Below are 27,786 nucleotides of genomic sequence, written 5' to 3' on the forward strand. Positions count from 1 at the left end.
TCACCGGATTTGTACCGTATCGAACCAATATTAGTAAACAAAAATCTCATCTTTATTTACTTACCGAAGTGGTGGTGGTTTTGAATCTTTTAATATTCTTCAATTAAATAACTAAACTAAATCTGGAATAATATAAGTCACATTGTTTATGTTTTCCTTAATTGATTTGTCGTTTTTCTGCAAATTAATTAATTTATCACATTTTAAGAAATATAATAATAATTCATTTAATTGTATTTACTGTATATTTGTCAAATTTATTGATTAAAATTTGACAAGTGACTTGCCCAGTTGCCACACTATTGATTACTATGTCTATGGAGTATTTAAGCGTTTTTTGCATTACTGAAGTTCTCTTTTTGTTGTTGGTTTTAAAAGTACAAGTAGGTTCCGTTACGAGATGTTTATAATTAAATGTAATAAATGATCATTTGTGCAAAGAGTAGTGTCAGTAATATTAGTTAACACCAATATAAAATTAGTATTAAAATTAAATGTTAATAATGATCAGTTGTGTTAATGTACTATTTTAATACTAATTTTGCTAATATATATATTTTTTTTAATTCTAGTGATTTAATATATAAATCGTGGTATAATGCACAATAATTTTTCTTTATTACAATCTTAATTAAATCACTATGATTCAACATATTTTATATTGGTGTTGATAAAACATTAAAATGAGGATTTAACCCGTATTGAAATATCATATTACTGATAGTTTATTTTTTTGTATTATTAATTAATGTCATATAACCCGTCATGTAATATAACTCGTTTGTGTAATTTTAAAAATTTAATATGTTTAAATATTTATAATTTTAAACTTTTTATTAAGTTTAGATATATTAGTTATAAATTATAAACTTCTTAAAATTTTATAATTTACTATATAAATTATAAAATTTTAAGATGTTTATAATTTACTATATACGGTAAATTTACTATATATGTATGTTGAACACACACTTTTTATATTAATTGAGTGATATATGTTTGTTTTAAAAAATTCAAATCACAACATATGCAAGAAAAATACACATTTTTTTATTAACTTTATGTATTATATGATGATTCACTACATTTAAATTTTAAAATCAAAAAGAGATGATAGGAGAATAACTTTTTTAAATCTGGAATAAATCTTCTAAATATCTATATTAATTATAGAACATTTTTTTGACAATAATTATAGAACAATATATATGGATATTTAAAATATTTTAATTGTGTTTGGTTTAAAGGATAGAAGAGAAAGTTAACTAAACTTGTTTGGATATGAATATAAGCATTAAATGGCATTCAATGTAAAAACTTTCCAAAAAACATTTTTGAGCAAAAACTGCTGCAAAAATACTAGGAAAAATACTTATGTAAAAACTTTCCAAAAAACATTTTTGAGCAAAAACTGCTGCAAAAATACTAGGAACAATACTTAGGTTCACCTCTAGAGGGGTGAACCTCTCCATTCACCTCCTTCTTTTCAACCAATCAAAATCTTCTATACATTATCTCATTTTAAAAATAAATTAAAATAAAATTAAAAAGCAAAACCAATTAAGGAAACAAATTCTGTATACTTTTAATTTAGGAAATTTAAATATTGGCTTGGTTTAGATTTTACAACTAGAACAAAATTATGTGTCCGTTTGGGTTTACAAATAAATTGTTTAGGGTTTAGATTTTACAATCAAAACGAAATTATGTCGGTTTGAGTTTACAAATATTTTTTTTAGGGTTTAGATTATATAATTAAAACGAAATTATATGTCGGTTTGGGTTTACAAATGAGGTGGTTAGAGTTTAGATTTTATAATTAGAACGAAATTATATGTCGGTTTGGGTTTACAAATGAGATGGTTAGGGTTTAGATTTTACAATTAGAACGAAATTATATGTCGGTTTGGGTTTACAAACGAGATTGTTAGGGTTTAGATTTTACAATTATAACGAAATTATATGTCGGTTTGGGTTTACAAATGAGATGGTTAGGGTTTAGATTTTACAATTAGAATAAAATCATATGTCGGTTTGGGTTATAAAAAAGTGGTTTAAATTTTTAATTTTATAATAATGTATACATATTTTATTTCCTTATTTTACAAGGAGGTAAAAGGAGAGGTTCAACCTAAGTATTGTTCAAATACTAGTATAGATGATACAACTTGAACGGAAGGAAAACAAAAATATTTATAGAGTCTAAAGCCAAAAAAAAATAAAACTAAATTTATTAACAACAAAAAATTTCTGGAAGCATAAAACGAAAAAAAAAATGCAAAGTAGAACATAGGCAATAAAGCATAACTCTTACGCAACATATTAGTTTCAAAATGCAAGAATAACTCTTCTCCCCAACTACCTAATCCAAAGCTAACATCAACCACTTCCTATCACGAAGAGAACCAATTTCTATAAACATAATCAAAGTCTTCATAACCCAGCAAGCAAGGATCCGAAACGCTTTGAATGCGACGATAACAACAATATTGTCCATAATCGTCTACGTAAAAAATGCCTTACAAAAAACAATTAAATTTAAACAAATCTGCAAAACAAGGATAAGGAGCGAAGCCTAGCAACTCGATAAAACCGAGCTCGAACGAGCATGATGATGAAATGAAGAAGCTATCAACCACAACAAACAAACAACTGAGAAGAACCAACTGCATACAAAGAAGACTAGCATATCTCCAAACAAAATGAAGCCTAAGCTTAAAAAGGAAAACATCCTTATGGAAATCAAAGACTAGAAGAATAGACCAAAGGTGATAAACAAGACAATGGCTGGGCATATAAAATGCAATCCTTAATTGTTTTAGCCACAAATGATTAGAAATTCGTTATATAAACTATATAAATAATATTAAGAGTCCATTTTTTTAATTGTAAAATATAGATTACATTATTACATATCATTAATAAAACTTATTAACAGATATATATATATAAAGTCACAAAATTTGTGAGTAGTAGTGAAATAAGAAAAAATTCTGTAACAAACAGTAACTTGATTTAAAACCTTTACAATTATTCTTTTACAATTTAAAATATGTATAACGTGTTTAAGAGGCTTGCTTTTTCTAATCTCAAAATAGTGTACCGTTTCTTTGTGTGGATCAATGTTTTTGTACCGTTTATTTCCCCAAGTATCACGCCATTATTACATGAATCATGTCTCATCTACTCTTAAAGATAAAGTTTGAAATGAACAATTATGTGTCTTGGCAAAATGAAAGATATAAAGGTAACAAATAATGTCTCCAAGAATATTTTAAACCAAATATCATAAGATCTCGGTTGGGTAAGAGTCCCAAACGAAAAACAACTAGTTTGGATTAGTTTATGTGGTGGTAACTGTTTTGATGTTTGTTATAGACATTATTCTGAAATTAAAGCGAGAATAGGTCGTCTAATATTAAATTTAGGTTTTGAGTTGGACTTCCAATTCAAAACAAAACCAATTGGCAATGAGTAGAGAGACCCTAACCTTTTATATATTACTTAAATCTTTCACATTTTTTCAATGTGGGATATTTTACACTAACACCCTCTCTCACGCTCAGGCATGACCATCTGAAGCGTGGACATATGTGGGAACAACATCCATGGGGTGACCCAACAATCAACCTGCTCTGATACCATATTAAATTTAGACTTATCTTGAATTTCCAACTAAAAACCAATTAATAATTAGTAAATTGGTCCTAATCCTCTATATATTACTTAAATTCTTCACATTTTTTCGATGTGGGATATTTTACACTAACATCTAACTATACCTATAGTTTATTCATATTTTAACTATAAGTTGCTATACAAAATTGGTGTAATAGTATGTTAGCTGGTGAAATTAGTGTAACAAAAATAGTGTTAGAGAGAAACAAAACTACTCTTCTTGCTTCGATCTATTTGTCAGAGCGAGTTAGGGAAATTGGATGGACGGCAGACGGGCAGAGTAATGTGTAATTTGGCAGCACTAGTAAATAATTAGATTTATTGGTCAAATTGATGACATAGCCATTAGAAATATTTTGATGCTTTTCAGGGATTCCCTCCATATATGAGTACTCTGACCAAAGTCTCAAATGATAAAATCAGTAGTATGGCTTTAGTAAGACTCACCATAACATTATTAACCTTTCTAAAATCCATTTTGGGGTTGGTTACTTCCACATGTTCAACTTGAACATTCTTTGCAGTAAATTTAAATTCTCGATTGCCGAGAGAGAGAAAAAAAATTTAGGATATTTTCTTTCAATTATAATTGACCTATTATTTGGTTGCTTTAAAACTCCATTTGTAAGTTAAAATAATGTCTTAGAAAATTAAGGATGATATTTGACAAAAAAAAAAAAAAAAAAAATTAAGGATGATAAATATAATGATGAAATCGTCTTTATATACACACTATAAAAAAAGCTCTTTCTTTAATATGTTATTCGAAACACTTTGCTCAGAAATTAAATATGTTAGCAGTCGATAAAGACGAAAAAGTTTAGTGATTTATGTTTAACTGTCGTCGTTGTGTTAATAAGGCAAATTTTGCAAAGCTAATCATAAATATGATTCGAGCTTCATGGTCTTATGAACGAACTAATGAGATCCATCCATCCAACTCTTATAAAGCCCACTCTATGAATAGACAACATGGCCCATAAGTGGCCCTTCTGCTTTTTGCTGCCTGCCACTCTTCTCTATATGATTTCACGGTGATCTAGTCGTCGGTCGGAGCCGTCGTTGACTGCAACCATCACAATCCCTTTCCGCCGGAGATTTTTGAGGCTAAAATCACGAACCTTTCGTCCGTTAGAACTCTGTTCACCTTTACCCTCGACCAGGAACACTCTCGTCCGTTCTTGCCTCTCAACAAAGGTTCGCTCTTTTCAAGTTGCAAATCTTTTTCTTGGAAAGTTGCAAATTTTGAAACTTTCCATTTGGTTTGACAATGAGACGACGGCTTTTGGTGAAATGATCTAATTCGTTAGAGTTACTATTGTAATTTTTTGGATTTAGTATCACTAATCATTCACAACTCCACATTTATACCTTTTTTTGTATGTCACAATACACAAATACATTACACAACTCTTTTAAGTTAAGCTAAGTTATATCAAGAAATGAGTGTAGTTTCGCTGTCTTGTCTGAGGACATCATATAGCTTCTAATGTCGAGTGAGAATTCTGATTAATCCCCAAGTCCATCACTCTGTTCACAAAGTTAGAATACTGGTTTCTCTTCTCTGTTTCTTCTTCTCTCCTTTGAAACATTGTCGTCAGCTTCATCTCTAAACCCTTTGGAGTGTAATACAAATGCTTAGTACTATCACTCGTAGGATCTTCTTCGGCTAGAAGCATTATGTAACTTTGTAGGTAGCTCTTGTATCTTGGCACAACCGTTCTTACCATTGCTTGACATATCTTCCATCTCAACTTGTCATCCTCAACTACCCAATTTGATTGCTTTGTATAGATATCATCAAAACCTTTTGAAAAGTCTTGTAATGTTCGTTTGATTGACTCACGGACTCGTTTTCTTTTCACAGCAGATGATGATGAAGAAGTGGGTTGAGCTTTGTTGGTGAGTAGAGACAAGAGGTTTCCCCAGCTTTCTTTGACGTATAGTGCGGCGTAATAGTCTCTGTACTGCTCGTGTGCGTTTAGCCAAGACTCTCCCATCATTTCCCCGAGATGAGCCTCTCTCAAACCGCAGAAATGGGAGTGGTTGTTCATCATAAAGATGCAAGAAAGAGCGGTGTCTTTGTTGGAACTCGACCATGCATCCAAGTTCAAAGCAATCTCTCTCAGTATGTTGTAGATGTGACCTGTGAGAATCTCTTCTTGATACTTTGCTTTTTTCCAGCCCAAATCAATCTCGAGAATCTTCGACAGGATTGGCTTGTTGTTGTTCCCCAGTAGCTTGTTGCAATACTCAGTGACAACACTAACAAGCCTTGGGACACCGGCATCATGCAGAGGACAGTTTGGTCTTTGTAGCTCCACTTGGCAAGGTAGCTCCCAGAAGATCTCGCAGACACCTTTAACGAGATTGCTAATGAGCTCCCGTGTAACCATGCGTATCTCTGAACATTGTTCCCCTTGAAATAGCTGGTTAAACTCTATCCTGATGTTGTCCATTGTAGAGAAACAATCTAAGAGCTTTAGCAGCTTTGGTGGATCTTTCTTGCATTTGCTGATTCTTGATCCAAATCTGAGAAGCGACAAGATTCCTGAATTTGAAGCTATTTTTCCAAAGCAACGCAATGGAACATTTTCTCCAACATCTTCAAATACGTCATAGCAGAGCTTTCTCTCAACCTCATAGATCTCTTTCACGGCTATCTCCATATGCAATCTCCATTGATCTATATCTCCTTCTATACCATGTACATTATCAGCTTCTGTGATTGTTCTCTCAAGATAATCAATCTCAAGCTGTTTCTGAATGACCTTTGTGCGGACTTTGATGTAAACAGGTATACATTTTTTCAACTGTGTATGAGCATGTAATCTCTTGATGATAGCCTGCAAGTTTCTCAAGCTGTCTTCAGACAAGACCTGCTCCTCTTCCAGAATCCTCTTGAATTCTGTTCTGAGATTCTTCAGCGCTGTGTAAAGAATCCCTCCTTTGAGATAAGCACGAGGCTCGGTCATTTGCAGTTCCCGGAGAAGCCCAATGGAAGTCTTGAACCGTAAACCGCAAGGATGATCTTGAGGCATCCCCTTTTCGGTTAGGTACTCGATTGTCTCTTCAAGCCAATTAAGAGCAAGAACACAGCTACTGGAGAGAAGCTTCATCGCTTCACCAAGGCGTTTAACTTCTGAAACATAACCGAGGACTTCATCAGAGGACATGAGAGAGATCTCGAGTTCTTGAACCGAAGAAAAGACTCTCAAAACAGCGGATATAGGGGCAATGGTGTGACGGATATGATCAGAGAAAGGAGAACATCGCCATTTCTCTACTTTAACATCAGCTTCCAAAGACGACAACTCGTGATTGATTTCTTCAAGCTTGGATCCGGTCTTGTTTAGAACCAAGGAAAAAGTTTCTGATTTCTCCATCTCACTCTTTAGTAAACTTCTCATTGCTTCAAGTCTCTCAAGCCTCTTTGCTTCAGCCATTGTTGTTTTGCTGCTTGCTTAACTCAGTAGAGGACATACGCTTCAACAACTATATATATTGGATTTGGTAACAATCCTCGGAAGATAAACCAAATTTCTTACCAAACCCACCAAAACAAGCAAATTACTAGTGCTTCTTCTGTAAACCATACAACATTCAGAAATTCATCTTTGAGAAAAAGACAAAGATTTGTTTTACATTAAATTAATTAACTTAAAAGCAAAATCCAAATCCAAAGTCTTGTTTTATTTGTTGGTCAGCTCAACCATCTTTATCTGAAACTAAACAGCTCTATCTTCCTGCAGTTTGATCGTCTGACAAAAGTCTGAGCTGTGTATTTAATATTAACTTTGAAAAAACTACAAAACGAAACAAAACAAACAATTGCAAGACACTTTACACGAAATTATCAAAGACTTTATACACGAAACTCATTCTACCTGAAAATGAGAATAAGTTTCAGGAATTTCGTGGAGCCTCCCGGAAAATAATTTGTTTTTTTAATTTTAATTCCTATTTTTATGTAACTTCACTTAAATTTCTATTGCCCAATTAAGGAATTAAAATAGCAAACCTGTGGTTTGGCTCAGTCTTCGCGTATACTTCAAGAAACAATGATAAAAAAAGTTTTGAGAGCTTTTCAGTAGATAAAAGTTGTATAGAAGATTGTTGTTTTAGCTAAGTTACTTAATGGGCCTATTATATGCTTTGACTAAGACCAATGGGCCTAATATGTGTTAGGGGTTATTAGGGCACAGAACACAGGGAGAACCAGTCTCACAATTTCGCGAATTTCTCCATTTCTCAGAAACAGAAGGAACGAAAGAAAGAGAGATCTGATCGGAGATGGCATTGACTGCGGCGGTTCCGTTCTGGAGAGCGGCGGGTATGACTTACATTACCTATTCAAACATCTGCGCGAATCTGGTGAGGAATTGTCTCAAGGAGCCACACAGAGCTGAATCCTTAGCTCGTGAGAAGGTTCACTTCTCTCTCTCCAAATGGGCTGATGGAAAGGCTCAGAAACCTGGTGAGTTTTCTCGATTCCTTTTATCGTCTTTTGGATCTGTGATTCTTTCATATTGATTTCTGGGGGTAATTTGTTTTGGACTTTCGTAGAATGAGATATCTGATTTTGTTGTAGATCCTTTTGGATAAGAAAGTTTTAGACTAATCTCTATTGATTTTGCTTAACCTAACCTCTGGTTCTTGATTTGATAATTTTCAATACTGTTCCTCATAAGTTGCTGTTATGTCCACTTGTTTCATTTTAGAAGATTATGGATAAATAAAGTATCAAACTTGACTAATCTCCATTGATTTTGCTTAACCGTTCCTCTGGGTCTGGATTTGATCAATTCAATACTACCCTTCCTCATAAGTCGATGTTATATATCCAATTGTTGATTTCCCGATTAGTCAGCCTCGGAAACATGAAGCAGATGAACCATGACTGTGGAACCTTTGTATTCATAGATGTCCCTTGTGTCAAAAGCTTGTATGAAGATGATTTGGAATCTTGCTATTTAGATGTCTTCTGTGATGATTTCGTTGTTTTTAAGATTGAGTCTATCTGAGCTTTCTACTTTTCTTGTTCACTCATTTTTTTATCTAACATTTTTTCACAATGGTTTTGTTGTTTCTTGACAGTTTTGCGCTCAGACGCACCTGGAGTTTGAGAGTTTACATTTGATGAACAAGTTTGAGTTAATGATGTGCCTAAAGAAATGCAAGAAACTGTGTTACCAAAGCTTTTTTTTCTTTTCATCTTCTTCTTTTTATTGTTAGCAATGGAGCATGAGTGAGCCAGAGAGAGAGACTCATTCCAATCATAAATAATCAAAACACTGTGGGCTTGTGTGTTTCGTTTCTTGATTTGCATCTATTCTCTTTTCAATATTTGTATGCAAAAAAACATTCAAAAAGCATTTGAAGACTTGCTCTCATGGCTAAAAAAACAAACAAATATATCTGATTGATTGCTACACAAGAGTTGAGAATAGCATAAAACGCAGCACATGTATGGAGAATCAACACATCTCAACACAGTCATAGGTCGAGTGTTGTCTGTGTTGAGATGTTTCTTGGGCTTCTTACTTTATAATTTTTTTTCTTCATTTGCTTTATTGGACCCAAAAAAAAGGATTTACTTGAAGACAAGTAGTTGTACGAAGAAAAGTGAGAATATCTAATTTTAATAAATTTTGAAAATATTATTCATGAAAAAAAAGAAACTCATATCAATATTTAATGTTATTTTGGTATATAATCTCAAAAACTCATATCAATATTTAATGTAATTTTGGTATATAATCTCAAAAACACATGAGAAGTCAGTGTATGATGTAAATGGCTATCCAATTTGATGCTAATATACAGATATACTTCCCACATAAAACAAAAATTCCCAAATATATTTGATTTTATTCACTATATAATGCATGAACCAATAATGGAATATGATAATAGTTTGAGTGTTGAATTTAAATTCCATTTCCATCTTAGTTTTTATTTTTAAGTAGTATAAAAAAAACTCAACAAAGCCAGTGAACCGCACAATAATATGGTTTCAGTACCTGCGAGTATTCATCACGCGTTCATACACATCGCGTAGATACCTTTTTCTCGATTTTAACAATTTTTGCTTTTTTATTTTAACCCCAAAAAAAAAAAAAAAAATTTACGTTCCCTTTCATCACACAGTGTCCTCTCTCTCTCTCTCTCTCTCAATTTCTTTCATTTTTTTCGACGAACCTTCATTTCTCTTTTTTTCTTTCTCTGATTTGATCGCTTCGAAGAACGAATCAATTCAAGTTTGCCTCCCTAACCCTAGAAGACGAAAACGCACGAAGAAGAAGACGAAGTCGAACTTGAACTTGAAGACGACGACTGACTGATTCAAAGAAGAGAAGAAGATCTTCTTTATATATATGTATAACAACTTCAATCTTCAATCGAGCTTTGCAATTTTCAGATCGTGAAATCGAAAGCTATGAAACCGATTCAATCGCCACCAGGAGGAGTATCATCATCCGTTCCGGTTAAGAGCCGTCCTCGTCGCCGTCCTGATCTTACCTTACCGCTTCCTCAGCGCGATGTATCCCTCGCCGTACCTCTCCCTCTCCCACCACCTACTTCTTCCGGTGGATCTGCGCCGTCTTCCGGTGGTTCTGCTTCTGCGTCGTCTTCATCAGCTACGAGCTGTAACAGCTCCTCCTCCTCCTCCTCGGAACCTAAGAACTATTCGGATTTAGTGCGAGGTAACCGGATCGGAAGCGGAGCTGGTGGAACGGTTTATAAAGTGGTTCACCGTCCGAGCTCTCGCTTATACGCGCTCAAGGTGATTTACGGTAACCACGAGGAGACTGTGAGGCGTCAGATCTGTAGAGAGATCGAGATTTTGCGAGATGTGAACCACCCAAACGTTGTGAAATGTCACGAGATGTTTGATCAGAACGGTGAGATCCAGGTTTTGCTTGAGTTTATGGATAAAGGTTCTTTGGAAGGTGCTCATGTGTGGAAAGAGCAAGAGCTAGCTGATCTCTCTCGTCAGATTCTTAGTGGTTTAGCTTATCTCCATGGCCGTCACATCGTTCACCGTGATATCAAACCTTCGAATCTGCTTACCAACTCTGCTAAGAACGTTAAGATTGCTGATTTTGGAGTGAGTAGGATCTTGGCTCAGACTATGGATCCGTGTAACTCCTCTGTAGGTACCATTGCTTATATGAGTCCTGAGAGGATCAACACTGACTTGAACCAGGGGAAGTACGATGGTTACGCTGGAGATATCTGGAGCTTAGGTGTTAGCATTTTGGAGTTTTACTTGGGGAAATTCCCATTCCCTGTGAGCAGGCAAGGTGATTGGGCAAGCCTCATGTGTGCCATTTGTATGGCCCAGCCGCCTGAAGCTCCAGCGACGGCGTCACCTGAGTTTAGGCACTTTATATCGTGTTGCTTGCAGAGAGAACCAAGGAAAAGGAGAAGTGCGATGCAGCTTTTGCAGCATCCTTTCATATTAAGAGCAAGTCCGAGCCAGAACAGGTCTCCTCAGAATCTACATCAGCTCTTGCCTCCTCCTCGTCCTCTCTCCTCCTCGTCTTCTGCTTCATCTTCTCCAACCACATAGCGTTCTCTCTCCCTCCCTCTCTCTCTCTCTCTCTCTCTCCTCCTTCAACTTACATTTTGTCCAATTTTTGCGTAAGCTTATCTTCATTACTAATCATTCAAGATGGGTCTCTGAATCTTTACATTTATTTAGGCGAGTAAAAGAGAGGGTTTAGGGATGATTGAATCATTTGGGGTTATTGTTTTTCTAGAAAGATTTAAGAGAAGAATGATAAAAATTCGTATGAATTATGATCATGGTGCTCTGTATCCTCAATGTAGTTTTTCTTGAATTTTTATTCATAAAAAGTTTTTGCCTTTTCTTTTCTTTTCCCATTTATGCTTTGTCAATTTTGCATCTTGAAGACGAAAGGGACCGTTTCGTTTCCATTTATGGGGGTTGATGATGGCTTCATTCTCAGGGTTTAGTTCATTGTCTTGATATATATATATATATATATATATATATATATATGTCTTGTTGTTTTTCAGCTACATAGAGCTTCAATTGCAGTAATCGAAAACACGCTAAAGTTCATTTCCTTCGTTGGGTTGGGTCAAACGCTTGTTTGTTTAACAATTAACATTTTCATCATGTTCAATACACCCATAGCCAATTTGATTGTCACTGTTGTAAAGAGTATACTTTGGTAAAGTTATAAAAAATCTAGGGAATTTCAAAAAGTCTATGACAGATTACATAATATATCAGAAGATATGTGGTAAAAATATAAAATACCTAAACGTCTGGGGCAGTTTTATAATTTACATATACTGTGACCAACCGGTTCTGAATCTCTTTTTAGTACACCTTCTTTGTGTTTTCATATTCGTGGGGGTAAAAACAGCATACTGTACTAAACGACACCGTGTTGGTGTTTAGAACAACAACCTAAAAGAGAAATTTGGGCCGGCTTAAGACGAAAGCCCAATAATGAGGCGACGTCGTATAATGCACAACGGTCATCTTCAAATTTGGAAAACGACAAGAAACAGAGAAGAGAGAGTGATGAATCATCAGGACTGTGAATCATCATTTCTTATAACTTGTTAGTATGATTAGTGAACAAATGAGTAGTATGATTAGTGAACAAATGAGGAGCTTTCTAGTTAGGTTTTAGCGTTTCATCCTCCTTTACTGTAGCTTTGTCGTTCTTTCGTAAAGAAGCTATCATATTGGTTCGGTTTAGCTACAAACTCATCTTTGATCTGTTTCTTTTCTTTCATAAAATTGTCTTCTTTTTGCTATTTCTTTGAGAAAGATGTCTTCTTTTATCACGTAGGGTTTTTCCTAAGCTGGAATTTGTTTAGCCTGCTTCGGTTTGTTACGATTTAGCCACAAACTCAACTTTGATCTGTTTCTTTTCATTGATAAAAATGTCTTCTTTTACCTTTAGGGTTTTTTCTAAGTTGGAACATGTTTAGCTTGCTATGGTTTGTTACTGCCTGTGCATTCCTTTTAATTTTTTGTGTGATTAGTGAACAATCATAGTGAACAATAAAACCTTTTGTGAAATTCGGGTTCACTATGATTCCCTTCTTAATGTTGTTTTCATTTCCTGTCCACATTCATAATGTATTAACACTGAACCTTGCAAATTTTCAGGGTTCAGTAATTGCAGATGGCGACACTCCCCCCCTATGATCCCAAGTTCAAATTGGCAATCGCAGTCTTCCCAAAGCCAGAGACTGAGAATGATCAACTGCACGGTAAACATGTCACTCTTTGTTTTGTTTTTTTTGGTTTATAACTGATGCGAGCAAAAGTGTACCTACTCTGGTTTTAAAACAAAATTTGATTCACATTTCTGATTCATTTTTCCATTTGTGTTTTGTCTTTGCAGATGAATCTGTTTCTGCTGCTATCGTAGCTGCTGATCTGATCAGCTCTACACGCCTTAAACTTAAGCTTGATAGTGTCCATACTGAGTACTCAGCTCAGTATTTGGTGGACAATGCTGCTGGCTCACACGGGCACAAGCTCACTGTCAAAGGCTGCCTTGAGTTTGCGTTAAAGAACGGCATACCGAAAGCTGAAGATTGGCCACAGTTGGGATCTGTGTCGAAGCCCCCATCATCGTACAAGCCTGCTCTCGTTACCATGAAAGGAAAAGTGGTTGTGCCTAAGAATTTGGAGGAAGTGGTTGACATGCTTGACTTGGTTGTGCATCAACCATTGGGAGCAAAACTGCATGTGTTGAATCCACACCTTGAACTTCAGGTATCTGTTACTGTTAGACTTTAGAATCCAATATAAAATATAGGAGAGAGAGGAAGATATATGACAAACATTTGATTTATAATATTTGTTTTGATGCGTGGTAGGGAATTTACTGTGGCCCGACTGGTGAACCAGCCAGCTATGTTGGTCTTAGAGATGGGATAATTCTTGGGAGTGGAGAAGATCCAAGGAAAGGACATTGCAACAGTGAAGATATGGCACAAGCAGAAGTTTACAATCCTGAAAGTGGCTATGAGCAGGTGGTTTGTGCAGCAGTCTCTGGACGGAGAGCCGGGCTTTTTAACATAGGGCCATCATATCTACTTGTTGACTATTGTGTCCCACTCCTATCCATCGACTAAGCATCATTTGTTATCTTAATAAGTATCTAGTGGAAGAATATGTTTGTGGAGACTTTTTGAAAAAATATGTAAGACCCTTAAGATGTTGCATAGAGACAGTCATCCTCAGTTTCAGTAACACAGAAGAAACAAAACAATTCTGCATAGCGGTGTGTACACATAAGCACTACCTATGAGCCCCCCTTCCTTTAAACAAAGAGCTCAAAAATGTAGAAGGAAGAGAACAGAAGCAAGCGTAGAACTATTTTTCTACTAACACTATAACCTAATAACATAAATAGATCCTACTAAACCCTGATTTCCAACCATAGGCTACCCACCAGGAAAAACCCTTGCAGCTAGTTTCAAATATCAAGGTTGTTCTTTATATTGTTTGCATCGGTTTCTTCCTCAGCTTCTGACTCTGAAGTGCACTGATCCGATTCTGCAATGTCATCATCTGATTCAGACTCTTCATTGTAGTCGTAAGCAGAATCCTGATCAGAATTGAAAAATATCACTCCAACAATCTTTGAACAGAAAGAAGAAAGAAAGGTAGCAGCATGTCATAGCAAATAAACATCAGAATCTCACATAAGGTGCGCAAGAACCAACAGGGGAACTTGTGTATCTCGAGCAAGTGCTCGTACCAACCTCTCTCGGTAGAGCTCAGTGCCTGTATAATCAGATAGTTATTGGAACTTATTTCCTCACCACTTAAAATAGCTTTGATATATAAAAGAACAAGGAAATTAAACACTGCAATATAATGCATTCTCTAGTAAAAAAAAAACAAACCTGGAACACTCTGGAGCAATAAAATCCTCAAAACAACAAAACAAAAAGTGAAAAAGAGAGACTTGAAGCAACAACATTCAGCTTTTTTTTTTCTGGTATATATAGAAACTTCTTTAATGATTATACTAAAACCCTAGAAAAAGATCTGAAACATACATATATACTGACTCTTGTAAATATTTCTCTACAATCCGTTTACACCAAACAACTGAATCAAACCCAGAAAAAGATTTTAATAATAGAGATGAGAAGACGCGTGGATCATCATCGCATTGACATTAAAGTCCGTACCTTCCTCTCCCGCTCTTCCGTTTTTGCTTGAGGAGTGCTCTTAAGTTTCTCGATCTCCTTCATCATGATTCAAATAACTCACGGATCTCTCAATCGCACACACACAAATCACCAAACAATCAACTTAGTATTCATAAAACACCAAATCGATACGCCAGCTCCCAGATTGGGAGAAACCCAGCAAATATTTTTAGAGAGTTTTTTTACAATTTTCTTATAAGATTCTTTGATAATGAAAAATGAGAACATTCACATGTTTTAAGTGTTCTCCAACGGCCTTCTACGCCGCTTAATCCAAGCCATCCACGTGTCCGCTCGAGATAAGCCGACTTTATTTGATTCCCTCGCACGCACCAACTCCCATGTGTGGTTCTGTATCACAACTCCCCCTCTTCACAGAACCTTGACCTCAAGGTTTTAAACACCAAACTCAGGAAACTTCTTCTGGAGATCAAAAAGGAATTCTCAAGTCGCCTCTTCTAACGGTTCTTCAACCCACTTCACCAAAACTTTAGTAGCTGCTCGACCCTGGCGATTCACCATCTTGCGCTCTACTATCAATTCAGGTTCCTTGACAAACACTTCAGGCATCACAGAAGGTAACTGAGTAGTAGTTGAGACATTACCCACAAGAACCTTTAGCTGGGAGACATGAAACACCGGATGGATTAGTGAGGAAGAAGGAAGCTCCAGCTTATACGCCACCTCTCCCCACTTGTCAAGAATCTTGTAAGGGCCGAAGTACTTGGGAGATAACTTTTGATTCAGTCGCGAAACCACCGACTTCTGGCGATAAGATTGTAATTTGACATAAACATATTCACCAATATCAAAGTCGCGTTCAGTCCGATGTTGATCTGCGAACTGCTTCATCCGATGCTGAGCTCGCAACAAGTGCAACTTGAGGAATTTTAGCATGTTCTCCCGCTCCTGCAATGATCGTGCCACTACTGCCACCTTACTCTCACCAGGTAGATACGGGAGATGAATAGGAGGTGTTTGTCCGTATACAACTTCGAAAGGGGTCATGTTGGTAGAAGTATAGTAGTTGGTGTTATACCAATACTCAGCCAAAGCGAGCCACTTGCACCACATGGTAGGATGAGCATGACACATGCAGCGCAAATACGTTTCAAGGCACCTATTGACGACCTCTGTCTGCCCATCACTTTGAGTTAGATAACAGATAATGCCTCCACTTACGAACTGTAAATATAACCGCCAAGAGTTTTTTCTCATAAATTGACAAATGAAGTTGCTTCCCCTTCAATTGTCTACTGATGAAAGCTAACATATGGCCATCCTGCATAAGCACCGCGCCAATTCCCTGACCACACACATCTTTCTCCACCACGAATTGCTTATCAAACAGAGGCAGTGCTAACACCGGAGCTTGACAAAGAGCAGTCTTTAACTCGTCAAAAGCCTGATGTGCCTTTTCTGACCATTCAAACGCATCATTTTTTGTCAAAGCATGTAATGGTGCAGCAATAACCCCAAAGCTCTTAATAAATCTCCAATAATATCCGGCTAGACCCAAGAACCCTCTTAACTGCTTCAACGTGTCAGGAATAGGCCAATCTTGAACCGCCTGAATCTTCGCAGGATATGTAGCAATGCCATCTTGACTAATGAAATGGCCAAGGTACTCCACACGATCCACTGCAAAAGCGCATTTACTCATTTTGGCAAAAAGCTTGTGAGCTCGCATAACCTCAAAGACACACTGCAAATGTCTCACATGTTCCTGCAAGGAAGCAGTATATATGAGTATATCATCAAAGAAAACCAAGAAAAACTTGCGAAGGAAGGCCTTGAAAACTGCATTCATCAAACTCTGGAATGTAGCCGGTGCATTGGTGAGTCCAAAGGGCATCACCAAGTATTCATAGTGGCCATTGTGCGTTTTAAAGGCAGTCTTGTGGATATCTGTTGGTGACATCCTGACTTGGTGATAACCAGCTCTAAGGTCGATCTTGGAATAAACCTTAGATCATCCCAGCTCATCCATCAAATCTTCAATGAGTGGGATCGGAAACCTATCTTTCATGGTCATACCATTAAGCTCCCTATAGTCGACGCATAGTCGCCATGTTCCATCCTTCTTCTTCACTAAAACCACAGGCGATGCATAAGGACTGGAACTAATTTGAATGGTTCCACCCGACAACATGTCCTCCACAATCTTATCAATCTCATTTTTTGATGCAGTGCATAGTGGTAAGGTCGCTGGTTAACTGGATTGGATCCTTCCAGCAGCTTGATTTGATGATCATGATTCTCTCTGAACGGGGGCAGTTCAGTTGGTTCAGCAAAATCATCAGGAAATTTGTCAACAATGTCCCCCACTACTGTCTCTTCCTGGTTGTTTCCCATCATGGCATTAAGCGTACAAGTAGTTAATTCCTCTCCCACTGTAGACTTTTGTACACACACCATAGCAAACTGAGCTTGCTCATCCTGCAGCTTCTGCAGTTTTTGTGCCTTGACATCACGAACAGACCCTTGTTTAATACCATTCAACAAAACCTTTTTCTTATTAAAACGGAACCGCATCTCCAAGTTTAAGAAATCCCAATTAATGACTCCCAATGTCTCAAGCCATTGGATCCCTAATACCATATCCACCCCTTAGAGAGGAATAAGCAACACGTCCGATTGGAACTGAGTGGTATGGAGTTTCCACTTGAAGTCTTTAACCCTCCCTTCTACTCTCAACTTCCTACCATCTGCAACAGAGACTCGAGTAAGACCTGCAGATTCAACGACACAACCCAATTTTGCTGCCATTTTTGAGTCCACAAAGTTATGCGTCGAACCAGAGTCCACCAGCATAAAGAGAATCTTCTTGTCATAAGTACCCCGAATTCTCATGGTTTTATAGTCTGAAATTCCTCATACTGCACTGACTGAGATTCGTGGCATATTAGTCTCATCTTCTTCCACCAATTCCTCCATTGCATTCTCAAACTCTTCTTCCACATCCATCCGGAACAGTTGAGTTTTCTTATGAACCAAATAATGCTCCGGTGTATACTTCTCATCACAGAAATAGCAGAGACCTTTAGCTCTCCTCTCACTCATTTCCTGTTGTGATAACTTCTTAGCCGGATTACCATTTGACTTAAAAGATGTCTTCACACTCTGATTAACAGCTTGAGTCTCACTCTCTCCACCCCCTTTGGTAACAATGCCTTGTTTAGGAAACCAAGTTGTATTAGAAGACTTTGTGTGATGAGCCTTCTCATACAACCTGCCTAACAAAAAGCAGTGTCGTACATTCGTTGGTTGAAACAGCCTCACATGCATTTGAGTGTCCAGCCGCAACCTTGCCAAATAAACACTCACCAAGTATTCCTCCGAAAGGTTTAGTCTGATCCTAATCAATGTGAACTTCTGATGATAATCCACAATGCCGTCAGTTTCTTGCAACTGCTTGAGCTCCGCCATAGGATCATCTCCTACATCCTCAAACCTTTCCTTCAGCATCCGCACATAACCACTCCAATCATATAAAACTTCCAATCCAACCCCTGACTGAACAAAATCGTGATGCCAAGACGCAGCATGACCATCAAAATGAATCATCGCAGTCCTCACTTTCATGTCATTAGGAGTGAAATCAACACCAAAAAATTCTTTAGTCTTAAACAACCACTCCTTAAGCCGGGTTCCATCAAACCTAGGAAAATCGATTTTTCCCAATCTAGTAACACCACTGTAATAATACTGAGCCTCAGGTCTTACCAAATCAGGTCGATCATCCCTCCTTGCCTCTCTTAGTCCAGATCCACTTCCTGCGGTTGGAGAAAACGCTGATCCCTCCGGTTTCGCTTTTGGTGAAACATCCGGCGAGATTTGCACCGACTTCCCCTTAGCAAAGCATCCAACGAAGGTTGAGTAGTCACTCGCCCTAATAGCTCGTACAGTTTAGTAAAGCGTTGCAGGGTCTCCTAATGTTTTTTATCGACCCGAACCTCCAGACGTGACATCCTATCTACCAAGGGTTCCTCCTTCCGATCTGGATCAACCTCCTCCTTCGTCGCTTCTTTGACTTGCGATCTCGTTCCCATCATCTTAGCTCCGAGGATCGACTTCGCTCTGATACCTTTGATACAAATAACTCACGGATCTCTCAATCGCACACACACAAATCACCAAACAATCAACTTAGTATTCATAAAACACCAAATCGATACGCCAGCTCCCAGATTCGGAGAAACCCAGCAAATATTTTTAGAGAGTTTTTTTTACAATTTTCTTAAAAGATTCTTTGATAATGAAAAATGAGAACATTCACATGTGTTAAGTGTTCTCCAACAGCCTTCTACGCCGCTTAATCCAAGCCATCCACATGTCCGCTCGAGATAAGCCGACTTTATTTGATTCCCTCGCATGTACCAACTCCCACGTGTGGTTCTGTATCACATCACAATCTTCTCGACTTTGTCAATAGAATTGAGTAGCTTTTTCCCGGGTGTGATGAACCCTGATTCGTCCTCAGATATCTCAATAGCTATCTCCACCAAAATCTTATGAACTTTCGCAATTGACGGTGGGCTACGGCGGCGCTTCATGATCGAGGATGTACCACTGGAGATTTGGAGATTCAACAAGTTTTTGTTTTCGAGTAGAAAGAAGAAGAAGAAGAAGAAGAACTGAAGAAGACAAATCAATAAGCCGAAGCCGGAGAGAATGAAAAAAGGAAACGATTATATGAATTACTTGTCTTAATTTCCTTAACCCTTTTCTATTTTTAAGCAAAAAGGTTATTTAATCATTTGAAAAATATCATAAAAAGCTTCAACTTTGCAAAAGTGGTGAAAAAGCATCAACTTTGTATATGTTGAAAGTAAACTCTAATTTTAATTAAACTTTCTAATTTTAATTAGAATCTAATTCTAATTTTAGATTCTGTTAAATCACAGGTTGTTTTGTACTTTTAAAAAAATTACAATGATGGGATTTGAAACCGTTACCTCTAAGCAGAAGTAAACATGTCTAAACCAACTGAGCTAAAGCATTTTATTTTCATTTGTAAACAAACACATTTACTTATTCGTATGTTGCCTAGAGTCTTCTTCTTCAAATTCATGGTCGTATTCACCGAGCTGACTCAAATCCCTTGATTAGTTTCTTATATTTATCTTCCAGATCTTAATATTCATATTCGATTCTTCTGCTATTTTTTTTGCTTCTCTCGAGGTCGGAGATTGAGAAATGAAAAGTAAATCTTCCACTACACAAAAGTATTTTGAACAACCTAAATTTCAGATCCAAATCGAATTAGGGTTTCAACTGAAATAAAAATCGAAACTTTTAACAAAGACGAGTACGACGTACAGAGTGAATTGATTATGCAAAGAGATTGAAATCGACACACAATAGAAATTACGGCGTGGTTGGCAGCTCCACGTACGTCTGCTGGTGGTGGGTGTCGATCAATACCCTCTGGTTGGCGTCAATCGACACCAAGGTTCTGTTCCGCAGCGACAACGACTTCAGAAATTACTTCAGCTTTTGGCCCTGCTCATTGCGCAAGTGGCCCTCTTGATCTCTCAAAACACCAGCCTCATCAACTCTTAGAATGATTGTGTTAACCATCTTCAAATATTTGGCTGCTTTCGGTTCTCACACTCAAGTTTTCCTAGCTCTTGGTTCGAAAGCTTCATCGTAGGACAAGTCTTGTTGCTCCTTGTGTGAGGTCTAGGAGGCATGCACCTGAAACACCAAAGAGAAGAAAAACAAAAACGTGTAAGTAAAAAAAATAAAAAGAAAAATTTGGACGAAATTAAAAACTCAAATCTAATGGTAGATTAAAGAGTCCCCGGCAACGGCGCCAAAATTTGATATAGTCAAATTAAACCCTAGAGCTACTCTCTCAAATTAAGAGGTCACTGCAATACTTAGGGGTCGAATTCTACAAGAACTCTAGAATACTCAATAGATTTTATCAGAAAAATCAATTATATTCTCATATCAATTTATTTTCTTAAGGTATTAATTCTAGGTGATCAATCAAGAATTAATATGAGAACAACTTATGATGAAGATCTAGAAAGATAATGAATTTTAAATAAACAGATCTAATAAATCATAAAATCCCTGTGAAAAACCCTGAATCTAACAAGCAAACTACTCAGACATATTCAATTAAGAACAAAACATAATTCTGAATAATAAGCAATTGAAATTAAAAGAGTAAAAGAGGGAGTTTAGGAATTCTTCTCTCAAAGTAGTTCAGATCTCTCTCTCCCAAAAGCTCTCAAAATCTCACAGGTTTGCAGAAAATAAAACTTGCTAGAATAAAATTTAAGGGTTTCTAAAACTCAAAAACTATATATATATGTCCTAAAACACGTCAAGGACCAATGATGCAAATATGGAAAACTTCGGGCAACTTTTGTAAAACTTCCAATTTTGAAGTCTTGTGTCGGATCAGCTTGGTGTCGACCCATGCTCCTTTGGTGTCGGTCGACGCTCTTCATAGGATCATACTCCAAATTGATTTCCTCCAGTTAAATGCTCCAAAACAATTCAAATTGCTTCATTTCGCTCTATCCATGCCAAAATCCTAGAAAATATATAAAGACATAAAAACATCCTAGAAAACAAATCAAAAGACTCTAAAAGCACACTTATATCATGGTTAAACTTAAGCACACTTATATCATGATATATCATTTTGTCTTTGCAGATGAATCTGTTTCTGCTGCTATCGTAGCTGCTGATCTGATCAGCTCTACACGCCTTAAACTTAAGCTGGATAGTGTCCATACTGAGTACTCAGCTCAGTATTTGGTGGACAATGCTGCTGGCTCACACGGGCACAAGCTCACTGTCAAAGGCTGCCTTGAGTTTGCGTTAAAGAACGGCATACCGAAAGCTGAAGATTGGCCACAGTTGGGATCTGTGTCGAAGCCCCCATCATCGTACAAGCCTGCTCTCGTTACCATGAAAGGAAAAGTGGTTGTGCCTAAGAATTTGGAGGAAGTGGTTGACATGCTTGACTTGGTTGTGCATCAACCATTGGGAGCAAAACTGCATGTGTTGAATCCACACCTTGAACTTCAGGTATCTGTTACTGTTAGACTTTAGAATTCAATATAAAATATATGAGAGAGAGGAAGATATATGACAAACATTTGATTTATAATATTTGTTTTGATGCGTGGTAGGGAATTTACTGTGGCCCGACTGGTGAACCAGCCAGCTATGTTGGTCTTAGAGATGGGATAATTCTTGGAGTGGAGAAGATCCAAGGAAAGGACATTGCAACAGTGAAGATATGGCACAAGCAGAAATTTACAATCCTGAAAGTGGCTATGAGCAGGTGGTTTGTGCAGCAGTCTCTGGACGGAGAGCCGGGCTTTTTAACATAGGGCCATCATATCTACTTGTTGACTATTGTGTCCCACTCCTATCCATCGACTAAGCATCATTTGTTATCTTAATAAGTATCTAGTGGAAGAATATGTTTGTGGAGACTTTTTGAAAAAATATGTAAGACCCTTAAGATGTTGATCTCTCTACTTTCTAAAGACATATTATGGATGATCGCTTTGTTATTTTAAGTTTCAGCTCCTTATCTTTGAGACCTTGAATTGTGTGTTTTAGTTTTTTCATGGTCCATTTCTGCACTAAAGAGACAGTTATCCTCAGTTTCAGTAACACAGAAGAAACAAAACAATTCTGCATAGCGGTGTGTACAAATAAGCACTACCTATGAGCCCCCCTTCCTTTAAACAAAGAGCTCAAAAATGTAGAAGGAAGATAACAGAAGCAAGCGTAGAATTATTTTTCTACTAACACTAAAACCTAATAACACATATAGATCCTACTAAACCCTAATTTCCAACCATAGGCTACCCACCAGGAACAACCTTGCAGCTAGTTTCAAATATCAAGTTTGTTCTTTATTGTTTGCATCGGTTTCTTCCTCACAGCTTCTGGCTCTGAAGTGCACTGATCCGATTCTGCAATGTTTTCATCTGTAAATGATCCCTTGATTCCTCCCCAGTGAGACAAAGCAGACAATTAGCCGGAATCTGCAAATTCCAACTTCTAAGTCTGTCCCTTGTCGTTAATCTGTTGAGCGCGGTGAGCCAAGCCAAGAATGCCATCTTCGGTATTCTTTCTTTTAACCATATCTGAGTATGCCATGAAGCCAATGGACCTTGCGGTTCAAATGCCTCCAGGTTCTCAAATCTCAATAAGGAGAACGTACCCTGAGTTTGATCCGAAGTTAGCTTCCATAAAAGCATCATTGCCCATCCCAATAGCCGGAGGCGAGTGTTCCTGGAGGCATGATCTGAGGAGCTGCACCAGAGGGTTCCTCCCACGCGGTAAAGACCAACTCCCATTGACTGCAGCTTGAGCTACTTTACTAAGTAGACCAATACCAGGTACCCTCGGTCCATTCTCTCCAATAATCTCAATCAGGGGGCCTAAACCGGTCCAGTTATCATGCCAGATATATGAATCCTTGCCTGATACAATCTCGCAGTAAATAAAAAGCCTTGCTAGTAACCGGAGCTTTATCAAACGCCTCCAAATCCATCTTCCAGAGAGTCTGAAATCTGCCGTCCAGAAGCTTCTACCCCTTATCAAGTGATTTTTAACCCATGAAACCCAAAGAGAACTAACTTGAGAGAAAAGCAGACGAATCAGTTTGAGCCCAAAAACTTGATTCCAATTCTTCAAACTTCTAAGTCCAAGTCCACCCGAGGCCTTTGGAGACGCTACACCAATTTTATGTTTACTATTAAAAAGACTTCACTCTGGTTTTCTCAAAGTATTTACATTTCAGGAAATATCGTATGGTCATGTGAGAATTATTGCAGAATCATTGTTGCAACGTAATAGCAGAAAACCAAGGGGACTTGCACCATACCTCTTGAACCCAGGTTCCATGCTTCCAGAAAGAACAACCACCACAGGAGATTAACTTCCAGTGACACACATCAAAGCTTTCCATATGATCAGAGCAGATGTAACAATCATCCCTACCAGTTTCCAATACAGAGAAAAATTTATCATTTACTTATACCACAATTTTGTCATATAACTCATATAGAAAACAACCAATTCAACCATCAGGCGTCTAACCTTGTTAGCTCAGAACCCAAAAAAAAAGTCACAAACTTTTAACAATAACAGTTAACACATTTCCCCTCAACACAGTACATACTTCATAATTTGCATGTAACACCCTATTGAAAATCATACCTAAATTTCAAAGTAAATGATCTAATGAAACACCATCAACTTCACCAACTCTAATAAACCAAAGAATAATTTTCTATAAAGTAGACTAAGAAGATTCAGACAAGTCTTTAGTAACCGAAACAGAGGTTGTACTCGTCTTAACCTCTGTTTTTCTCGAACCAAAAAAAGGATTTACCGAATAAGATGCACGTGAGAGTGAGAAAACGGCTCATGAACTCTGGTTGGAGCAGGTTTTTTGGCGGTCTCTGGTACTCCAAAAACATTCCAGAAGCAGAGAGACTCATCTCCTGCTGCAGAAGCTACGGTACAACCATCGGGACTCTGAGCCATACACAGAACTCTTGATCTATGACCGGAGGAGAGCTCAGTAATTTTGGCCATGGATGGGTAGTTCCAGAGGGTAAGCTGATTCCCATGTGAGCTAAGCAACTCTCTTTCCTTGGTGCTCCATAACAAGGAAGAAACTTGGGAGGCAGTGTCTACCAAATTCAAGCAAGCCCCAGTCAGGGTGTTCCAGAACTTAATCGTCTCGTCACCGCCAGTTGCAAGCAGATTGCTCTGGAACGGAGACCAGGAGAGAGCTTTAGCCGCAGAAGTATGTCCCCTGTGTAAGCATGAAGGTTTTTGAGTACTACAATGCTGGTATGTACAATTCTGGAAGAGTGGTTCGCTCTTCCCAGCAGCAAAGGACTTTTGGTGACGTGGCTTTATTATTGGAGATTCCTTGATTGGAGCACAAGATATATGCATGTCTACAAAGAAGATTTGGCATTATCCATATTAGGGAAATAGGTCATGGGATGTATCCTATATATTGTTTTATCAAGGTAAACATGTTGTTTGGCCGTTTGAGGATTTACTTGGAGTCTTTAGCAAAATAAGCTTTTAGGTTCTTTTGGGTTTATTGAGTAGATTAAGAATTGGTCAGTGACAAGACAAGCTAGTTTAGCTGTGTGTAAAACTGATTAAACATTCCTTGTAAGGTTGTTTAAGAGATTCTTAATAAGAAAAGTAGTTCTTTTCATTACTGCCTGCATCTTGTTTTTACACCCTGAGCCTGTGCAGCCATAGGGAACTGGAACATATGTGTACCAAATTGTCGTCGCCACCACTAGCTAGTCTCTGACCAGATGGTGACCACCTGAGACCACAAACCTCTCGAGTGTGACCTTTGTAAGTTGCCACGACATGTGATCTGATACGCACATCGATCGTTGTTGATGATCCTTCCATTGAATCTTCCCGTTGAGAGGATGTGGTTGTTCCAAGCCAGTGACGCTACTCTCGAGTTGCCGTCGTCACACTCACACGCTTGGAATGTTCTCAGTTGACACTCGTGACGGGTCCTTGGTCGTCTTCGTCAACAGTCACAAGATGAGAAACAGAGGCAGTGGAAGCATCCCAGAGATAAACAGTGTTACCCAAAGCTATGGCTAAGAGATTAGCACTGCCCCCAATCAAGCAAGTTTAGATACAAGTCATCAACAATGTCCACCGCGTCCAGCTTTCTATCGGGATCCGGAGGAATGCGTCGTCTGCGAGGCTCTAGGAGTGGTTTAGGTTGGTGGTGGTCAGAGGAGGAGTAGCGACGAGTTGGTGAAGGAGGCTTGTTCCTGAAGGCGAGGATGCGTTTCCGATTCAAACCAAGAACCTCTGCCAATTGCTTTCTATAGGCAAGCCTTGAAAAATCAGTTACCTTGGCTTCTTCTTCTTCCAGCCTCCTTCCTTCCATTAATTGGAACTGCGCGTATTCAAAATCCATCGCTGAACGGTTCGGGATGAATCTATCATACTCCGATTTCATCTTTGAAACAACCAATCACAAACCCAGATTATGAAGAAGTTGAACTAAGAACACGAATCGTTAGAACTAAAGAATAAAGAAGAAAAGAAGAAGAAGCAGTTGAATTAAGGAACTAAGGAAGAGCGTTTAGTGTTTTGTTTGCTTCGTATCGTAATTAAGATCAATTTAGATATAGAAGAAAGAAGAAAGAAGAATTTATTAGAGCAAGCCCATTGGTTATACCTTTGGGATGTCTCTTGTTTTTTAAATAATAAATTTTTTAAAAAAATAATGTTTTAATCGTAATTATCAAGAGACACAGGTCTCTGCCCAAACCCTTTTAGATAATTCATTGGAGACACCGAAACGTGTCAATAATTCATTGGATACGTTCTGTTTTGTTTTGTTTTTCCTTTTCCTTTTCTTCATTAGCTCCTCTCTCCCGATACGAACAAGAAAAAACTATTCGCATAAATCGATTTATCAAAATCAAGGATCATGGAATTGGGGTTTTCTCGAGAGTGAAGGATGATCCAGAAAAGAACTTTCAAAGGATTGATTTGAACAAATCATGTGGCTTTCTTTCTTGAGACCTAGAGATCGATTCTCCTTAGCCGAACTCAGGTTTTGTTTTGATCGGTTTTTTTTTTTTTTTAATTCTGGGTTTATTATGTATTTATCTCTACTATCCTGCAACCTTTTTCAACATTCAATTGCGATTAATTTCTGTTTCGTTTGATTGTGACTTTGATCATTGTAGTGGTAATGCATGCGTACAAGTTTTTTAATCTTCTGTTGGTGTGAGTGATTATCACTATACGGTTTCAGTTTCATTATAATCTATTATCTATTTGTAGATTTCAGCTTTGCACATCTAGTGGATTTTGTACTTGATTTTGTAGAGAAACAACTTTTTCGCTTTGCATTGACAAAGAAAACGTACGACCATGGTTCTTGTTTCTTTCTTGTTTATCACTATGTTTGGTTCTTGTCTCTGAATCGTTTCTATGAAATCCTATGTTTTAGTTTACAATATTAAGTCTAATGGAAAAGAGAAAAGAGTTGAGTGATGTTCAGTTGGTTCTTGTTTTAAGTCTACTTTGAATCTTGTTTGGTTCAGTTTTAAGTATTGTTTGGTTATGTTTAATTGCCTTTTGTTTGGTTCTGTTATTTGTATTGTTTAGTTCTTGTTTAAACTATTTTTCTTTCTTGTCTTCCCAGGAAATCCGAGAAGAAGCATGGGCGAGTGTCTGCTTTATAACTTGAGGTTTTGTTCTTCTTTTGTTTTGTCTTCAGTTTCGTTTGTTTCTTTGTTCATAACAGAGGTGTGTAAATTCTCTCACTTTAGGAGTTTTGTTTTTACATTGTACAAAGCTTAGTTAAAACAGTCTTGATTTGCCTCTTCTCCTTTACCAGTGTCCAGTTTTGCTTCTGCAGCTCTGGTGAAGTCAACACCCTTTGATGTCACGACAATGCTATGACCAGGACCTGCAAGTGCTTGTGATTTCTCTCGCCTGCAACTTTGATGTCACGGCAATGCTATGACCAGGACCTGCAAGTGCTTGTGATTTCTCCCGCCTGCAACCAAACTCACCAGCTAGCAAGAAGTTTCAAACTAGCTTCCACGAGCCTCCACATCTCCTTTTGATATCTTGGCGTTCTTCATCTCCTATACATTTAAAGATCACCCTCTTTTGGCAAATGTCGAGAGCTGCATCTCCTGTGATTATTGTTGTGTGTCTTCTTTACATTTTCCTAACTATTAAGTATGGATGTTAGACTTTAAACACATGTTTTTAAAAAAAATTAGACACCCAAAGATGACTAATGGGAGGACAAAAATTAAAAACAAAGGTGTGAAGAGATTAATACTATTTTTAATATTATTAAAA

General features: G+C 37.4%; 4 protein-coding genes, 2 long non-coding RNA genes and 2 pseudogenes across 11 annotated transcripts; 5 read left to right on the forward strand and 3 right to left on the reverse strand.

Moving 5' to 3' along the window:
- Positions 1 to 4,990: 4,990 nt before the first annotated feature.
- Positions 4,991 to 7,738, reverse strand: LOC104779302 (exocyst complex component EXO70I-like). The gene has a single exon (XM_087506976.1). It carries the CDS (start codon positions 7,122 to 7,124, stop codon positions 5,154 to 5,156), a length of 1,971 nt encoding a protein of 656 aa, XP_087363102.1. The 5' UTR covers positions 7,125 to 7,738; the 3' UTR covers positions 4,991 to 5,153.
- A 150-nt stretch (positions 7,739 to 7,888) lies between these two features.
- LOC104778074 (ATP synthase subunit epsilon, mitochondrial-like) lies at positions 7,889 to 9,091 on the forward strand. The gene is made up of 2 exons (XM_087506977.1): positions 7,889 to 8,155; positions 8,776 to 9,091. Exons 1-2 carry the CDS (start codon positions 7,972 to 7,974, stop codon positions 8,802 to 8,804), a joined length of 213 nt encoding a protein of 70 aa, XP_087363103.1. The 5' UTR covers positions 7,889 to 7,971; the 3' UTR covers positions 8,805 to 9,091.
- Positions 9,092 to 9,603: 512 nt separating this feature from the next.
- Positions 9,604 to 11,555, forward strand: LOC104778075 (mitogen-activated protein kinase kinase 4). Its single transcript, XM_010502441.3, has one exon. It carries the CDS (start codon positions 10,118 to 10,120, stop codon positions 11,252 to 11,254), a length of 1,137 nt encoding a protein of 378 aa, XP_010500743.2. The 5' UTR covers positions 9,604 to 10,117; the 3' UTR covers positions 11,255 to 11,555.
- Positions 11,556 to 11,683: 128 nt separating this feature from the next.
- Positions 11,684 to 13,898, forward strand: LOC104778076 (protein HEAT-INDUCED TAS1 TARGET 5-like). Its single transcript, XM_010502442.3, has 3 exons — positions 11,684 to 12,942; positions 13,077 to 13,453; positions 13,558 to 13,898. The coding sequence occupies exons 1-3, from the start codon at positions 12,855 to 12,857 to the stop codon at positions 13,813 to 13,815; spliced, it is 723 nt and encodes a 240-aa protein (XP_010500744.1). The 5' UTR covers positions 11,684 to 12,854; the 3' UTR covers positions 13,816 to 13,898.
- On the reverse strand, positions 13,869 to 15,114 carry LOC104778077 (uncharacterized). 2 transcript variants are annotated; one of them, XR_766385.3, is made up of 3 exons: positions 14,884 to 15,114; positions 14,389 to 14,470; positions 13,869 to 14,291 (listed from the first exon to the last, which is right to left on the reverse strand). It is a non-coding gene; the product is annotated as an uncharacterized LOC104778077 (long non-coding RNA). The 2 variants fall into 2 exon arrangements; XR_002037568.2 differs by lacking the exon at positions 14,884 to 15,114 and adding an exon at positions 14,593 to 14,877.
- A 6,441-nt stretch (positions 15,115 to 21,555) lies between these two features.
- On the forward strand, positions 21,556 to 22,487 carry LOC104779303 (protein HEAT-INDUCED TAS1 TARGET 5 pseudogene; annotated as a pseudogene). The gene is made up of 2 exons (XR_015594709.1): positions 21,556 to 21,957; positions 22,062 to 22,487. The product of XR_015594709.1 is annotated as a protein HEAT-INDUCED TAS1 TARGET 5 pseudogene (transcript).
- A 1,795-nt stretch (positions 22,488 to 24,282) lies between these two features.
- Positions 24,283 to 26,132, reverse strand: LOC104778079 (cell division cycle 20.1, cofactor of APC complex-like; annotated as a pseudogene).
- A 7-nt stretch (positions 26,133 to 26,139) lies between these two features.
- On the forward strand, positions 26,140 to 27,786 carry LOC109132298 (uncharacterized). Of its 4 annotated transcripts, none has more exons than XR_015594543.1 (3): positions 26,140 to 26,518; positions 27,116 to 27,161; positions 27,332 to 27,786. It is a non-coding gene; the product is annotated as an uncharacterized LOC109132298 (long non-coding RNA). The 4 variants fall into 4 exon arrangements; XR_015594546.1 differs by having other exon boundaries at positions 26,223 to 26,518; positions 27,311 to 27,786; XR_015594544.1 differs by having other exon boundaries at positions 26,249 to 26,518; positions 27,116 to 27,219; positions 27,311 to 27,786.

Source organism: Camelina sativa, chromosome 3, assembly GCF_030686135.1.
Source record: "Camelina sativa cultivar CO46 ecotype springtype chromosome 3, ASM3068613v1".
NCBI lineage: Eukaryota > Viridiplantae > Streptophyta > Magnoliopsida > Brassicales > Brassicaceae > Camelina > Camelina sativa.